We start from the raw sequence: 17,547 nt of genomic DNA, 5'->3' as shown, positions 1-17,547 counted from the left end.
GGGGGGGCTGGTAGGGGATGTAGTTCAGTGGCAGAGAGCTTGCCTAGCATGTGTGAGGGGCGCTGGTTCAATCTCAGCACCACTTGAAAAAATTAATTAATAAACAAAGATATTGTGTGTTCATTTAAAATTAAAAAAATTAAAAACAACAACAACAAAACTGGGCTGGTGATGTGGATCTGTGGTTAAGTGCCCCTGATTTGGATCCCTGATACAAAAAAAAAAAAAAAAAAAAAGTAACAGATCCAAACCTGAGTTCCTGGTCTTGACTCTTGACTCATAAACTTTCTCTTCCTAATGTCTGCCTCATCTTAGTGAATGCATTTTTATCCTTCTAGTTTCTTAGGTTATCAGCTTTGGAGTCATCCTTCAATATTCTCAACAAGTCCTGTTTACTCTTCTTTCAAAATAATATTTGGAAACCAGCTTCTCACAAAAGACAAGGAAACCTCCTTGTCTGAATTACTGCAATAGCTTCCCAACTAGTCTCCTATTTGTCCCTTTTCCTCTCGCTTCCATCTATTTTCAACACAGCAGTTAAAATGTATGTCAATGCACAAGGCCCTGGATTCAATCCCCAGCACCACATACACAAAAAAGTATGTCAGTGCTGGGGACATAGTTCAGGGCAAGAGCACTTACCTACCATATATGAGCCTTGTGTTTGACAACCAGCACCACACACATACTCACACACAAAAGTATGACAAATCTCTTCTCCATTAAAAAAAATCTTAAATATATATGCATACATATTTAGTTGTTGATGACCTTTATTCTATTCATTTATTTATATGTGGTGCTGAGAATTGAACCCAGTACCTCACACATGCTAGGCAAGCACTCTACCACTGAGCCACACCCCAGCCTGCCAAAGTCCTTAAGGAGGATTTGCCCCACTCCCTTCCCTCACTCTGCAATCATACTTGCTTCTTTGCTGGTCCTCACACCAGCCAGGAAGTCTTCCACCTTAGTGCCTAGGACAATTTTCGTTGGATATCCACAATGATTGCTCCATCTTCTCGTTCAGATTTTTGGCTAAATATTACCTCCCCACCCCTGACCATTCTGGATGGTAACCTTCATCTTAGCACTTCCTGTCCCCCTCCTCTGCATTTTTTCTCTATAGAACATTGAATTTTCTATGCAATATGTATGACTTACCATTATTATTATTATTTTTTTTTTTTACTTTTTTTGGTCATCCTTTTTCTACTAGAATGTAAATTACATAAAAGTGCATTTTCACTGAAGAGTGCCTAGAACATAGTGTACATGCTTTGTATTTGTTGGCATGAATGAACAGCTAATTTCATATTTATTCTTCAAAACTCACATTCCCCTGGCTTCCCTCCCTCACCCGACTCCTTCAGGTTGGCCTAATATTTCTCCCTATTATTGATTCCCATAATACATTTGACTTGATCATAGTACTTCCCAGAGATTTTTTAAAAAAACTTTATTTGTATTCACTAGAGATTAGCACACGAAAAGTGTTTTTAAAATAATTAAGATGAGGGCTAGGGATGTGGCTCAGTGGTAGTGAATTTGCCTAGTATGAACAAGGCTTGGGTTCAATCTGCAGCAACACACACACACACACACACACACACACACACACACAAAGATGAGCTATTTCCAATATTTATACTAAATGTTAGAGCAATGGGGGAATGTTAAATAGGTGTGAGGGACTTGCCAACTTCTTCTTTTTTATATGAATTTCCTTCCCTTTTTTAAAAACCCACATCAGATACCCCTGCTGCCAGAGTACCAGTGACTGAACAGAGTTGCCAACATTTGTGTGTGTGTGTGTGTGTGTGCGCGCGCGCACGCAAATGTTATTTTATAGCTTTTAAATTCATTTGGAAGAAACTAGGATTTTCAAAGACGGTAATTGTTGGATCAGTGACATCAAACAAAATGTTTTGCCTCTATCTAAGATACAAATCACATGTTATATATGTAGCTTCATTTCCTAAGTCCTTTACAGACTAATAATTTGCCCCATCCTCACTTCTTTTTTTAAAAAATATTTACTCTTTTTTTTAGTTGTAGTTGGACACAATATCTTTATTTTATTTATTTATTTTTATGTGGTGCTGAGGATCAAACCCAGGGCCTTGCACCTGCTAGGTGAGCGCTTTTCCTCTGAGCCACAATTCCAGCCCATGCCCCATCCTCACTTTTGCTGTAAATCCCTAAGAGTTTTTAAATTATGGGGTTGTGTTTGTAGCTCAGAGGTACAGTGCTTCCCTTGCATGTGTGAAGCACTGGGTTTGATCCTCAGCATCATATAAAAAATGATAAATGAAATTAAAGTATAAAACATTAAACAAAATACCACAATTACTATTAAATACTTGTGCATAGGCAGGGAAATATAGGAGTTTTAGTCTTTTTTTTTTTTTCTGGTTCCTGCCTCTCTTCCTCCGCTCTTTCCAGTATAAGGGAATGTTACAAAGATTAAATGTTTAGCCAGGTATGCCTGTAATCCTACTTACTTGAGAGGCTGAGGCAGGAGGATTATGGATTACATAATTGCATTTGAGGCCAGCCTGGGCAATTTAGTGAGATCCTGTCTCAAAAAAAAAAGGGGGGTGGCGGGGGAGGTGGTGGTGGAGCTGTGAGTGTAGCTCAGTGGTAGAGGACTCAGGTGTGAGGGACTGGGTTCACCGTCCTACCCCCCAAAAAAAAAATTACTCATAGGATTAGTGGGCAGTGTAAATTGTTTGCTAAGCATAGGTTGCGGTAAAACAGGAAAAGAGAACCTCTATAGTAGGTATATGGTGAAGGTTCCTACTTCTTTCCTATTCTTAGTTTAAGAGTCTTTTGAATCTTAAAGCTTTTAGGGGACGGGCCCTGTTGAAATGTTGCCAATTTCAAAAAGAAAGTCGAAATGTTTTTAATTGCAATTCAGAGAATGAAGTCATTATTCTAATATTTGTCCGGGTTTAAATTGAAAATGAACTGCATGTCTAGAAAAGCAGGAGTTCAATTCTTTGTTAGTAGGATTAATAGTAGGTAAAGGGTAATATAAAAAATTTTGCTTAAATTGGTGTTAATGTTAGTAAGCATGAAGCAAAATTGGCTTGCTGAGATACTCTTTTTTGGGGGGCGGGTGCAGTGTGTACTTGGGCTCCCTTAGGCCTTTCCCTTCTTTAGGGGGTCTGGGATAGAAACTGGGAGAAGGGCAAATTCTTAGTGTGTTGGGGAACTGGATTAGGGGCAGGGACTCCCTAATAGCTAAAGGCCTCTCTATTTCTTGTGTTCTTGCTGGGGTGGCTGGTCCAGGGGCCCTTACTCCTTGGAGGCCACATGGACCATAAAGTCCAGTACCCTGTTGCCATAGCCAAATTTATTGCCATACCAAGAAATGAGCTTTACAAAGTGGTCATTGAAGGCAAGGTCATCCCCAGCATCTGAAGTAAAAGACTAGGTGTCATTGTTACTGTCATGGGAGACAACCTAGGCCCCTTGAGTAGGCCCTCTGATGCTTGCTTCACCACCTTCTTGATGTCATTGTAATTGGCAGCTTTCTTACACTGTAGGTCAGATTAAAGTCTGACACATTGTGGGTAGGCACATGGAAGGTATTCTGGTAAGCTTCCTATTTGGTTCAGGGATGACCTTGCTCAAAACATTGGTAGCTCTGATAGACTCAGCTATGTTCTGGGCACCGAAATAGCCATCACACCCCAGTTTCCCAGAGGGCCATCAGTGGTCTGAGTGGCAGCGACGGTATGGATGGTGATCATGAGTTCCTCTACAAGGCCAAAACTGTTTTGGATGACCATGGTCAGGTGGCTAAGAAGTTATGGCACAGAATTAATTGCTACTGATCTTGAGAGAGTCATACTTCTCATGGTTTACATCTATCAAAAACAAAGGGGCATCAATAGAAGGGGCAGAGATGATGGCCATTTGGCACTGCCCTTCAAATGAACCTAAGCCTTCTCCATGTACTGACGACCCCAGTGGATTCCACAGCATATTCAGTATCAGCACAGAATCTTGCTCCTGGAAGATGAAGATGGAGTTTCTATTGATGACAAGCTTCCTGTTCTCAGACTTAACTGTGTCACTGAATTTGCTCTGAGTGGAATCATACTGGAACATGTAGACTATATAGTTAATGTCAATAAAGCGTCATTGATAGTGACAATATCCACTTTTTCAGAAAGCAGCCCCCGTGACCAGGTGAGCAACGTGGCCAAATCTGTTTAGTATGTTTACACCATTGTGACTCCAGGATGCAGCTGGCACCACACAAGATGTGGTTGCCTGGTGTGGTTGAAGATACTCTTTATTAGAATACACTTGGTCCCACATTTTAGGCAAGCAATTTGGCAATATCTATCAAAAGGTTTAAAGGTGAGGGCTGGGGATGCAATTTTATTTCTGGAAAGTCTGTTTATAGATAGCCTTACATATGAAAACAAGGATAGTTATTGCAGGATATTTATTAAAGATTTTATTTGTCTAGAATGTAATACTTAAACATTGAAACAATCTAATATTCAATAGATGACTATAAAATGCATGCAATGGCATAATATACATATGATAAAGAATAAGGTAGATTTACATAAAAAGCAGTTATGATTTACAGGTGAGTGAAATAAAGGAACTTTAGATGAGAATATATAGACCATGAAAAAGTATGTTAAAAAAGGAAGTACATTTGTATATTTTATATGCATGGAAAATATCATGAGTGTAGTCATGAAAATTGGAATGATACACTTACCTCTATGAGATCTTTTATATATAAACACTTGACTACTGATGGAAATTTTTAAAATGAGCATGTGTTATTTGCATAAAAATAGTTTGAAGTTATTGTTTGTGATACTTAGGATTGAACCCAGGGGCACTCTGCCAATGAGCTCTATCCCTAGTCCTTTAAAATATTTTTTTTAAGACAGCATCCCACTAAATTGCCTCAAACTTGTGACTCTCTGGCTTTAGACTCGCTAGTAACTGGGATTACAAGTATATGCCACTGCACCTGGCAAGTCAACATTCTTCAGTGCAAATAAAAACATTAAGAGACTACATCTTCATTATGTGCCATTATAAGGTAACAAGTCCCTAATACTGGAAAATTAGTTCTCTTACTGTATAGTCACACTTTGATAGAGTGTTGGCCTCATGTTGCAGCAATCAAGTTATACATAGGGCAGGCCAGGTGCAGTGGTACATGCCTGTAATCCCAGCGGCTCAGGAGGCTTCAGGAGGATTGTGAGTTCAAAGCCAACTTTAGCAAAAGCAAGGTGCTAAGCAACTCAGACCCTGTCTCTAAATAAAAATACAAAATTGGGCTGGGGATGTGGTTCAGTGGTTGAGTGTCCCTGCATTCAATCTCCAGTACAAAAACAAACAAACAAACAAACTAAAAAGTTATACAGAGATCAGGTGCCATTCCACGCTTCTTTATTCTATTGGCTTCCCTATCTCTAGCTTGGCTAAGCTTCTTTGGCAAGTTCTAAAATGACTGTCCTATTCTTATGTCATTTCTCTGGGAGCATAAACTGAGGAACACCGTCATTTAGGTTGCCCAACTGGAAGTAGAAATTACATAGCAATCTGCCATGCTTTAAATCTTTGTATGCACAACCCTTTCACAGGCATGTAATTATAGTTAAAGCAATGGTTTCCTAAGTACAACCAAATGCTCCAAGTGAGGTGGCCAGCCAACTCTTCTATGGATTAAGTGAAACTGAACAAACTAAATGATTAATAGAATTCTTTTTAGCATGACAAGTAGACTTTAGATTTTCTACATCATCAAACTTAAGTGCTGTATCAATTTTATAAAGGAATGTTTAACATTAGATTCCTGATTCTGTGTAATACAAATCAAAATGCAGATTTTGATCCTAGCCTAACATCTTAAATTCCCATCAGATAAAACTACCTGCCTCACTGCCTTTAATAATATGCTTAATTTAACTTAGACAAAGGAGAGAAAAAGCATTTCTTAGTTTGCTATCTCAACTCATAATTTTTAATCCATGATAAATTCTGTGATGGAGTGAAAATTTTTATAGCCCTAGAGGAAGCCAGACCCGAAACTTAAGTATGAAATTTTAAAAGTTCCCAAGTGTTTGTACTACTCTGAATCTTACATTATAAAGTTTTACTCTACTATTTCCTGAGTGTTTTGTAATAATTTATTATCGCATGAGATAAATTCCAATATTAGTCTTACCTTGCAAGTGGGTGAGTGTCACAAGAGAAAATAAGTTGCTTCAACAATTGAGTAGCTAAACACCCAAGTCAAACCTTCATACAGCAAGGTCATTTTTATGTACTGATTGTTTAGGGCAGTAATAATGCTTCCAGCACATTGTAACTAAACTCTCGAGGAGTCTTTTCTCTTGTTACACTTTTCCTCTAGATTCACTTCCCATTAATTATGATAATCTAACTCAGCACCCATACTGTGTAGACTGAAGATGACTGAGTTGTTTTGTCTGAAGACTGTGGGCTGTCTACACCGAACTGATGACCTGGAAATTAAAGGCTCTGAAATACATTCCCAACCCTCTGATTCATGGCCTTTCAGCAATGCAGCTAATCGTAGGTCTTAAAATTAACTGCCTCACAGTAAACTGGAAAGGGCAGCGTTGTGACTAATGCCACGCTGCTGATCTGGTCTGCCAGGAAAGGTGAGGAACAGAATATTACCTTCTTTCCCTGGCAGGGCATTTAATAATCTGTTGGCTTTAGGAACTAGAATCCTTTTGCTGGCCCTAAATTACCTAGTTGGCACGTTGAATCAAATCTAATCCAGATGGTCATTTTTCAATGTTGTTTCCTAACCAGAAGCTTTATATTGTAATATGCCATTGTATTTATATGTTACATTTTGTCTACACATTCATGACACTTCCGTTGTTTTCCTCTCTTGGCTACTGTGCATAAACATGGGTGCAGATTCCCTTCTTTGAATTCCTTGGGGTATATATCCGTAAGTGGAATTGTTGGAGCATATGGTAAACCTGGGAAAGTTTGACATGTGCTACAAGATGAGCCTGGGAATTGCCAAGTGAAATAAGTCAGGCACAAAAGGGGAAATATAGTTCCATTCATAGGAAATACTCGAGTAGTCAGATTAATAGAGACAAAGGAGAGTGGTGGCCATGAACTGGTGTGGGGGATGATGGAGAATTATTTGTTCAGGGGAATATAACTTTCAGTCCTGCAAGATGAAGAAAAGGCCCAAGGATGGATGAGGTTAACAGCTGCATGATGTAAATACAAGTCATATCACTGAATTCACAAGAAAATGACCAAAATGGTACATCGTTACATATATTTTACCATTAAAAAAAAATTGCAAGTCACTCCACCCTAGAACTGTCACTCCTGGAGGAGGGCGACTCTCCAATGAAGCAGGATAAGCCTTTGGCAGAGCGGTTCCCAAAGAACAAGAGAGGGGCAGGCTCGGAGCCCAGAAGCTGGAGTGGGGGGACCAGTGCTCGGACCTGCGGATGTAAAAGGAAAGCCAAGGCAGCCGGGCGGGCGGGGGAGATGACACGGAAAGGAAGGCGCGCTCTCCACTTTGTTACAAGATTTGCTTTCTTTAGGGATCTCCCCACTGGGAATGAGTTCTTTCGTCAGAGGAAAGCCTTGAGAGTCTTCTTTCCTTTCACAACTTCCAGTCAAAAAACCCCCTAAACGTTAGGAGTTCTTTGCCTGCCCATTCTTTTCTCTGACGAACCGCACCCCTCAGACCCCCGCTCCCCAAGATCCCTCCCGTCTTCCATAGTGGGTCGCAGCCGAAGATGCACCAACAGTCGGTACTCGGGCCATGGAGCCCAGAACGCGAGGGCGACGGGGATAGTCCCCGAGCGCCCCGGAAGTCACTTCTCTCCTTCCATCGGAGACGCCCCCTCGGGCCTCGCGCCCTGGGATTGGCGGGAAGACGATGATGCGTTACGTGCGGTGGGGCGGCCCCGCCCTTGCGCTCCTGCGCGCGGTTGGCGTGGGGCGGGGCGGAGTGTGGCCCCGGGCGGCCATTACCCGGAACAATCCCCGGCCTCGGGTCAGGTGACCCTCGGCGGGGCTGGCGGGAGGGGGGCCGAGGGGCGGGAAGAAGGCGTGAAGAGGGAAAGGAAGGGAGGAGAGAGGAGAAGGGCGGAGTAGGAGGGAAGGGAAGGGGGCGGGGTGGGAGCGGGTCACGTGATTCGGCATGGAAGCGGTGGCGGCGGCCGGGAGGAGCCGCCGGGGCAGTAGCCGCACTTGTTAGTGTTGGGGGAGGAGGGGGTCGGGGGACGCCAACACCGTCACCCCAGGACGCCGAGGAGAAGGCGGGCGGGGGGTGGGGGCGAGATCAGGCTCCGACCCCCGGCCGAGGGGATGAGGGGAGCATGGGCGCCAAGGAGTCACGGATCGGATTCCTCAGCTACGAGGAGGCGCTGAGGAGAGGTGAGGGGGGAGGGGTCTGGGCGAGCTCCTGGGGAGGCCGGCGACGGGCTGCCCGGGGGGTGGGTGACCAGGGGAGGGAGAGGAGGTTGAGGGCGTGGAGCGCCTGAGGCGGAAGGCAGAGGAGGCCGGCAGGGGGAATATTGTCGGGGAGAGAGGTTGGGTGGGAAGCTGTGTTTGGGAATTGGGACCTTATGGAACGGGCGAAGCTTTCCCAGAGAGAGGGGTATCCAGGGCTTGCAAGGCAGTGCCTGTGCTTACTGGTGGCGTTGTTCATCCTGGCTGTGTCCAGTTAAGACCTCCTCTTCCCCCTTTTCTTGGGTAGCTCCCAACCCTTGCAGCCCCCTTCATCCTTCACTGCCATTTTTTTTTTCATATCACTCCTTTATAAAAACCTCCAGCAATATCCTAAGCTCGTTCCTAACAGCTTTGGCTGGAAGGAGAGACTCGAGGCGGCTGCAAAGCGCTCTTTGCTGCTAGAACTCCCTTCCTATTGGGGAGTCTGCTTTTTTCTAAGGGCCTTTGCCTGTCTCTTTGAGAACTATGGCCATCCACTCCTGCCATCTCTCATCCTTGAGCGGCTGACTTTGATAAGAAGGACCTGAAATGAAGTTGTGTTTGAGGTGAGATGAGACTGGACAGCTGGTGTTGCCACAAGACCTTGTCTTAGGTTTCATCTCTTCAAACGTTTGAGTTTTGTGTGTGTGTGTGTTTTTTTTTTTAACTGCACTTGATTCCCAGTCTAATCCCCCTCACCCTCTAAATGGCATTCGGAAATCCAGCATTGTGATACTGTGGTATAGCTCGCTTTAGACACTGGCCTTGCTGCCAGTCTTGGCCTGCTGCTATTGGCTTTGATACACAGTGTGTTGTTAACAGCCCCAACCCCCTACCACTTACTCTGATACCGCTGTCCATGATCACTAAAGCACACGCTAACTGGAAGTGTCTGTTGCACAGTTTATGGCCGGAATGTGACTTAATTTTTCATGACTGGGATTCGAGTGTGTGTATACGTGTGTGCCTTGTATTTCTTTACGACGTTTAATGGATTTTCTTGGTAAGAAGTGAACATTAAGTAGATTAGGTGCTAGGCATTATTACTAACAGGTTTCTAAGTCAAGAAACCGGCCATGCTCCAGGTGGTTTTAGTAGCTAAGGATATAAAATGAAAATCAGATTAAAAGGCATTCAAAAATTAGAATATATATATGAGGGATAAGTTCAATGGACCATCACAAGATAATAACATGCAGAATTTTAGATGTATTTGTTGTGGACTTAACACAATAACAAAAAATATGCCTTTTATATCTTTTTTTGCCCTACAGAACAGTATAATGATTGTTCTTAAGCACAATCTCACTTGAACTTTTTTTTTCCCCCCTGCCTCAATATGAGAAATATTCCAAATTCTTGATGTGTTTCCAGCTCTAGTAGGCTAGTCATTTCCGGGATGCTGTTGAGCCTGACAGGTCTGGCCTCAATTAGGCAATGGCTTACATGGAAGAGGACATCAGTCAAACTGACTTACAGCTTTAAGGTTCAGAAGTGTTTCTAAAGTTTGAGGGTGTGAATGCTATTGATGCACCTGGCATTAAAAAATTCTAAAGTTAAGTTTTACCCAACTGAAGCTTGCTTAATTATATAAAACAAAAGTCTGTATTTTTAAGTGTAAACGAAGTTAGTGATGCATTCTAAACTTATTTAACTGAGGTTTTTGTTTAATTTATTATGTAGTTTCTGTTGAATTTAAAAAAATTTTTTTAGTTGTAGATGGACACAATATAATCTATTTTTTAATTTTTATGTGGTGCTGAGGATCAAACCCAGTGCCTTATGCATTTGAGGAGCACTGTACTGCTGAGCTCCACCCCCAGCCCCTCTTTCTGTTGAATTTTAAAACATGTATTTGAACAGATTATTTGTTAAAACCTTGTTTGTAAAGATTGAATGCTTTTTATCAGTTTTGCTATAGAGGAAAATTAAAGCAAAAAAGAAGAACAAGTTGATAAAGTAGCATTTCATCATCATCTTTCTTTTTTTTTTTTTTCAGTTCTGGTTATTGGACTCAGGGCCTTGTCCATGTTAGGGAGAAGCTCTACCATTGAGCTATATCCCTGTTCTTTTTTATTTAAATTTGGGACAGGGTCTTGCTAAATTGCCCAGGCTGGTTTAGAATTTTCAATCTTTCTGCCTCATCCTCAGAATTAGCTGGGATTACAGGTATATACCACCTTGGTGGGCTACAAAGTAGCATTTCTAAATGTAAACAAGGAGCCTTTTTCTTTTTATTTTTTTAAAGTAGGTAACTTTTAAATATGTGCTGTTTACTCAAGTAAATGTGGGACTTTAATGTAGAATTTCAGAAAGGTTACAGAAGTTGTTTATAGAGATTTTTTTAAAATATTTTTTTTAGTTGTAGTTGGACACAATATCTTGTGTGGTACTGAGGATTGAACCCATCGCCTCACACGTGCTAGGCACTAGGTGAGTGCTCTACTGCTGAGCCACAACCCCAGGGCCTTTTTAATTTTTTTTAAAGGGTCACTTTTATTTTATTTTTTTAAATATTTATTCACAATACCTTTATTTCACTCATTTATTTTTTACGTGGTGCTGAGGATCGAACCCAGGGTCCCTCGCATGTGGGACTCTACCGCTGCATTCTACCGCTGAACCACAACCCCAGCCCCTTTTGTTTTGATATCCTGAACTGAAGGATTCTCCTGCCTCAACCTCCCAAGCGGCTTCCTGCTACCACTCTCAACTTAGAGAGCTTTTGATGAAACTAAAAAATGATCTGAAAACCTTTTATTGGCAGTTGAATAATCTACGTAAATACTAAAATCTGCATCACTTAGTTTCATTTGTTTATAGTGTATAAGGTGAGTGGGAAATAGGATTTGTCATTTCACATTACTCTAATGTGAACTATGTGAATCATTATACAAGTAAAAAATGAGCTCGATGAAACTACTGAAATATTTGTCCCTTGGCTCTAACTAAATGATTGAATACTATTGCTTGTTCATAATTAAATAGCATTAAAAATACACTCCAATGAGTATTATCACAAACAAACATGGAATTGTAGGCAATTTATCTTGCAAAGAGGACCTTAGAAATGAAGTCTTATGTTAATGACAGATAACTCTGGATCTGAGTGAAAGGATGCCTAGTGACTCATTTACATTTGAGAAGCTCTAGAAATTAGGAAGATTGGATTTGTAACCTATTTTAGGTAGACTGTATGTCAGTTACATAAACCTTAACATGTTGTCTGAAAGTATACCTTTAAACATTTTTAAGGAGATGTGTAAGTGGTAGCTTTTTATTTTGGGTTCATATCTTGAGTAGAGCATAAAGGAAGACTTGACTCTTGTTAGTGCATGCGATTTCTAGAGAAGTATGCCTATTGTATTTCGTTGATGCTGAGAATTTTAGCAGCTATATTCTTCATTTCACTTCTCTTATTGCATCTGTTTGTTGCTTTTTTGGGGGCGGGGGTACTGGATCTTGAACTTGGGCCTCAAGAGCCCTGCCACTGAACTACAATCCCAGCCCTTTTAAGAAAAATTCAGTTTGAGCTAGAGTCTTGCTGATTTGCCCAGGCTGACCCCAAACTTGTGATCCTTCTATTATACCCTCCCAAGTATCTGGGAGTACCAGATTGTGTCATCATGCTTGGTTTATAGCTTGTACATTTTTTTTTTTTCCAGTACTGGGGATTGAACCCAGGGGTATGTTACCACTGAACTACATCTTATCCCCTACTTCCCCCATCTCTTACCCTCCCCCTTTTTTTGAGACAGAATCTTACTAAATTTCCCAAACTGGCCTTAAACTTATCCTCCTGGCTCCCTGTGTATTCTTATATTTTAAGTTCTAGGAACATAGCATTAAAAAACATTGTGCTGGGCACAGTGATGCAGAATTGTAATCCTAGTGATTTGGGAGGCTAAAGCAGGAGGATTACAAGTTTGAGGCTTCAGCAATTTAGCAAGAACCTATTTCACAAAACAAAACAACACCTGGGTTGGGGATGTAGCTCAGTGGTAAAGTGCCCCTGTACCACATAATACAAATAACAAAAAGTATTGAAAGAAAGGTGAGTTGCAGTTTGTTTAGCATTTCAGGACTCAAATCTTAAAAAATCTTCTCTAGTTCTCTCCTTCCTTTTATCCTCTGGAAATAAAATTATAAGAGTGCGTGCATTCACACGCTTTCTGAATTATATGGTTCTTGACTTTTCAATTGTGGTAATAAAGTATAGTGGATAAATTTTTCTAATTTCCTTTTTTTTTTTTTTTTAGATGGACAGCATCCTTTTATTTTATTTGTTTATTTTTATGTAGTGCTGAGAATTGAACCTAGTGCCTCATAAGGCAAGGGCTCTGCCACTGAGCTAGAGCCCCAGCCCTTCTAATCCCCTTCTTTAATTAGAATTTGGCACTTATTTTGGGCTAAGTAGTGGGCTGATGAACTGTAGTGTGTCAGAAAGTTATATTGTGGATTTATATTTTGATTGTTCCTTTGCTCATTTATTCAGCAAGTTTTTACTGAACTCTGGTTATGAATTAGGCATAGATGAAACAGATAAGAATAAGTCCCTTTCTCTAGGATCATATATCCTGGGTCAATGATCTCCATGTATACCTTAAAGTATATACAAGACTCTCCATAAATAGTGGTAATAAAATATTAGAACTTTGATCTGAAGTTCTAATTTGAGTATGTTTAATAATGGACACAAACTATTTAAAAGTAGTCTATATGCATGTCATTTATAAATGATTAACTTGTGGTATATTAAGTGCCTTAGTGCCTTAAAAGGAAATGCTATGGGAATACAGAGTTAGGTTTGGGTATCTGTCTTGGAAGTGCCCCTAGTGCTGTACTCATTTCATAATATGTGCTCAAAAATGACAGGTTAAAGAATTTCCTGGTCCCTTATAGGTGGTTGTATTTGCTGTTAGAAAAATTATTTTGCGGGCTGGGGTTGTAGCTCAGTGGTAGAGCACTTGCCTGTCATGTGTGAGGCCCTGGGTTCGATCCTCAGTACCACATAAAACTAAATAAACAAAATGAAGGCATTGTCCATCTACAACTAAAAAAAAAATAAAAAAAAAGAAAAATTATTTTGCTTATCCACCAACCCTAGGATGCATTAAAACACTGACTCCCTAACCAAGATTTTCTTCACCAAGTTTCTGATTATTACCATTATAATTTCCTTAGTTTAATACTTACTATGATGTTAGCTAAGCTAGTTTAGCATAATATCAGCCTCTGAATGAAAACTGAGTTTCACAGCATTATTTATTCTGTCATTAAGCCTTTATTTTTCTTCATCTGAATTTATTAAATTCACCAATAACTTTCTAACATTTAGAATAGATCCTGGCCTGTTCTTATTACTTGTAAAGGAGAAAAATGAGTATTTTTTAAATTGGTCTGCTCATATGTAGTTAGGTAGGTGCCATTCTTTATAATCTCCAGTTTTTACATTTGGAGAGTCAGTGACAAATACACCAGTGAACACTGGATTTTGGGGGATGAGCAGGATGAGATGACATCAGTTGCTTATTAGTCCCACTTACCAAACTGGACAGCTTTTGTTTGTTTTTGTTGTTCATTGTCTTTGTGCTTAAATGAGACTTTACAGTGGCAACCCTCAGGGTTGCTTTCCATAAAAATGTGCAATTTCGAGTGAGTTGGGATTGTGATGCCCAACCAGTAGCCAGATATTTTCACAGGAGAAAGGGAAGATTTTTGGCACTTGGAAGATTTTTGACTTGGTTGCAGAAAAGTAATTATTATTATTAGGGTACTGATAAGTATTATTTCTATGACTATAGAAAATCTGTTTTTTGAGCAGTAGAAATTGAAGTTGACAGTTTGGATTAGAAGTTTTAATTTTAAACAGCTGCAGTGGTGGATTTTATTTATTAATTAAAAGTTAGTTTTCTCGTAGTGGTGCTGAAAAGACAAGGATGGGACTGACAGTTATTTTCATACTGTATCCAGGAAGTGTGGCTTCTCTTTAGAGGGCTTATTTTTGTTTCTATTTTTGCCTTTTGGGCCTCATGATATTTGTGGTTAAATTGAGGTACTTAATTCTTTTCTGCATGCCAGTAAGTTCTTCTCATTTAATAATTGGGAGCTCATGGAGGTTAGTGATGGATATTTAATTATTGACAAAAAAGCCTGATAAAACTGTGTTTTTGAGAATATACTATTATAGTTAGAAACTTATCAATTCAACACCTACCTGTTCAAAAATGATGGGTATTCAAGGCCTTTTCTTACCATCCCTCTTTATTAGGGATTTTGTACTCATTAACCCAAGACTTTTTTTTTAAATATCTTTATTTTATTTTTATGTGGTGCTGAGAATTGAACCCAATGCCTCATGCATGCTAGGCGAACACGATATCACTTGAGCCACATTCCCAGCCCCACCAAGACTCTTTATTTTAGGAAATTCTCAAGTTCGTCACTATCTTATGAATGAGATTTGGGAAAAATTGATATTTTAAAACCTTTCTATAACATGTTTCTTGATACTGGACTGCATTAAAAGCAAAGGTATACTAAATAAGGTTTTACAGAGATAGTTCTCTTTCATTTCTATAAAGAAGTTAGGTTGTTCAAGTATCTTACCCCTTTGGAAAAAGCCTTGTAACATTCATTCATTGTGGTTGTTTTTTGATAATATATGAGATTCTGTAGAAATTCCTTTGTGAAAAGGATTCTTCTATCAAGATAGGGCTCCACTAGTCTTACCCGTGACAGTAAATGTCACCACTATTCCAACCTAGTTGCTTAAGCCAAAAATCTGGAGACATCTCAGTTTTTTACTCTCTAACCTATTTCCTTATCTCCAGTTTGAATCTGTCACCAGATCCTGTTACTTTGGGGGCCAGTCTTTTTTTTTTTTTTGGTTAATGTTTATTTTTTAGTTTTAGGTGAACACAATATCTTTATTTTATATGTATGTGGTGCTGAGGAGCGAACCTAGTACCTCATGCATGCTAGGCGAGCACTCTACCACTGTGTCACAACCCAGCCCTGGGGGGCAGTCTTTTAACTTCTGTTGCTCATCTTCATTGCTTCTACTCTAGTCCCAGCTCATGTCATCTTTGCTAAGACCATATAGTGGGTTTATAATGTCACACTGTAGTATGCTCTTATAATCCAAACCAGATCTTCTATCCTTTCTTTAAAGCTTATTATTGTGTTAGGGAAAAAAATATAATCTTTGTAGTGGTCTACAAGCCTAAATTACTTGGCTCCTGCTTAAAATTCCAACCTCAATCAGTAATTTCCCTTTTGTCTTCTTTATACTAGCCACATTAGCTTTCTTTTTCATTTTGGAACATAATTGTGGCTTGCCACCTTTGCATTTGCTGCTTTCAGCTTGGAAAGACTATTTACAAATTTTCACACATCTAGTTTATTTTCATACCTGATGCCCCAGCTCAGATGCATTGAGGAGGTCTTGTTTATCACCTTATATAAAGTGGTATTCTTCTGTCACTCTTGTAATATTCTGAGTGAATATTAGTTTGTAGCCTTTCTGTATGATTATTATGTTTATTTTCAGGTGTGTTGCTGAATCCCTGGTACTAAGATAGGTGCAGTGCTTGCTTATTTGTTTGCAATACTGGGGATTGAACCCAGGAGGGCTCTCCTACTGAACTACATTCCAAGCCCTTTTTAAATTTCCTATTTTGAGACAGGGTCTCACTAAATTGCCTGGGCTGGCCTAGAACTTTGAATCCTCCTGCCTAAGCCTCCTGAGTAGCTGGCATTGCCTAGTGTATATTAAATGCTTGATGAATTTTGTATGGTTGGGGGAATGTATAAATGTGTAATTTGTCAAGAGATGTAGAAAACTTGTATAATGTTTGTAAGTTTGGGACTAAAAAATGGAATATAGACAGGAGTTGAATATACTAAGTAACATGAGTCTCAGATTATTTTCCTTTTCAGCAACTTTAAAAAAGTTTTTGCTAAAAGTTTTGAACAATAGTTAAAAATATATTAGTCTTAAATATAATATATGCTTTATATATTGTGACTTGTTTCAAATATTTAAAAGTTGATATCTAACATAAATACTTGAGATAATAGAATGGGAGTAAAGTAACTTTTATGCTTATGTGAACATGAGAGTGCTTTTTTTTTTTTTTTTTTTTTTTTTTTGGTGGTACTAGGAATCAAACCCAGAGGTGTTTTGCCCCTTAGCTATATCTCCAGCCTTTTTTTTTTTTTAAATATATATATTTTTAAAAAATATTTATTTTTTAGTTTTAGGTGGACACGATATCTTTATTTTGTTTTTATGTGGTGCTGAGAATCGAACCCAGTGCCTCACGCATGCTAGGCGAGTGCGCTACTACTTGAGCCACATCCCCAGCCCTAAAAAATATTTTTTATAGTAGATGGATACAATACCTTTATTTTATTTTTATGTGGTGCTGAAGATCCAACCCAGTGCCTCACACTTGCTAGGTGAGCGCTCTGCCAACTGAGCTACAAACCCAGCCCCCCCTCTCCATCCCTTTTTATTTTGAGACAGGCTCTTACTTAGGTGCCAGGACTGGCTTTGAACTTTTAATCCTATTGCCTCAAGTCTCCTGAGTTGCTGGCAAGTCTGTGCCTAGTACATTTAACTTAGAGGGTATCTCCTTGATTCCCAGATTGTCCTTGAACTCCTGGGCTTAGGTGATCCTCCTGCCTTGGCCTCTGAGTAGCTGGAATAGGGACTAGCCGCCACAAGTACTTGGCTGCCTTACTGGGTAAAAAGCCCCCCCCCCCCCACATGGTGCTGGGGATCAAACTCATCCATAGGCCCTCTTTTTTCTTCTTTTTTTTTTTTTACTAGCTCCTTTTTCTTTTATACTTCATGGCTAATGCTTCCCCCACTTCTTCATTTGGTTTTTATCACAGTGATAGATGACCAAAATTTAGAATCAAATAATAATACAAGGCTTATTACTGAAAATAGTTGTACATACCCTTAATTCCTCTCTCCTCCACCAGTTTTCCTTTCTTCCATCAGCCAGTGCCTTAAATATTTTAAATTTCTTGGTTTGCTCTTTGCTT

At 39.7% G+C, this 17,547-nt stretch overlaps 1 protein-coding gene and 1 pseudogene across 1 annotated transcript in view; one reads left to right on the top strand and one right to left on the bottom strand.

Annotated features, from left to right (window-relative positions):
• Nucleotides 1-3,300: 3,300 nt before the first annotated feature.
• On the bottom strand, nucleotides 3,301-4,143 carry LOC113189302 (glyceraldehyde-3-phosphate dehydrogenase pseudogene; annotated as a pseudogene).
• A 4,074-nt stretch (nucleotides 4,144-8,217) lies between these two features.
• Nucleotides 8,218-17,547, top strand: part of Usp32 (ubiquitin specific peptidase 32) — a 171,482-nt gene continuing 162,152 nt past the window's right edge. The window contains exon 1 of the mRNA XM_026398002.2: nucleotides 8,218-8,436. Within this exon, the coding sequence (XP_026253787.1) occupies nucleotides 8,379-8,436 (58 nt within the window). The 5' untranslated portion in view covers nucleotides 8,218-8,378. The remainder of the gene's footprint in view (nucleotides 8,437-17,547) is intronic.

Source organism: Urocitellus parryii, chromosome 7, assembly GCF_045843805.1.
Source record: "Urocitellus parryii isolate mUroPar1 chromosome 7, mUroPar1.hap1, whole genome shotgun sequence".
NCBI lineage: Eukaryota > Metazoa > Chordata > Mammalia > Rodentia > Sciuridae > Urocitellus > Urocitellus parryii.
This window is presented reverse-complemented; position numbering and strand designations above follow the sequence as displayed.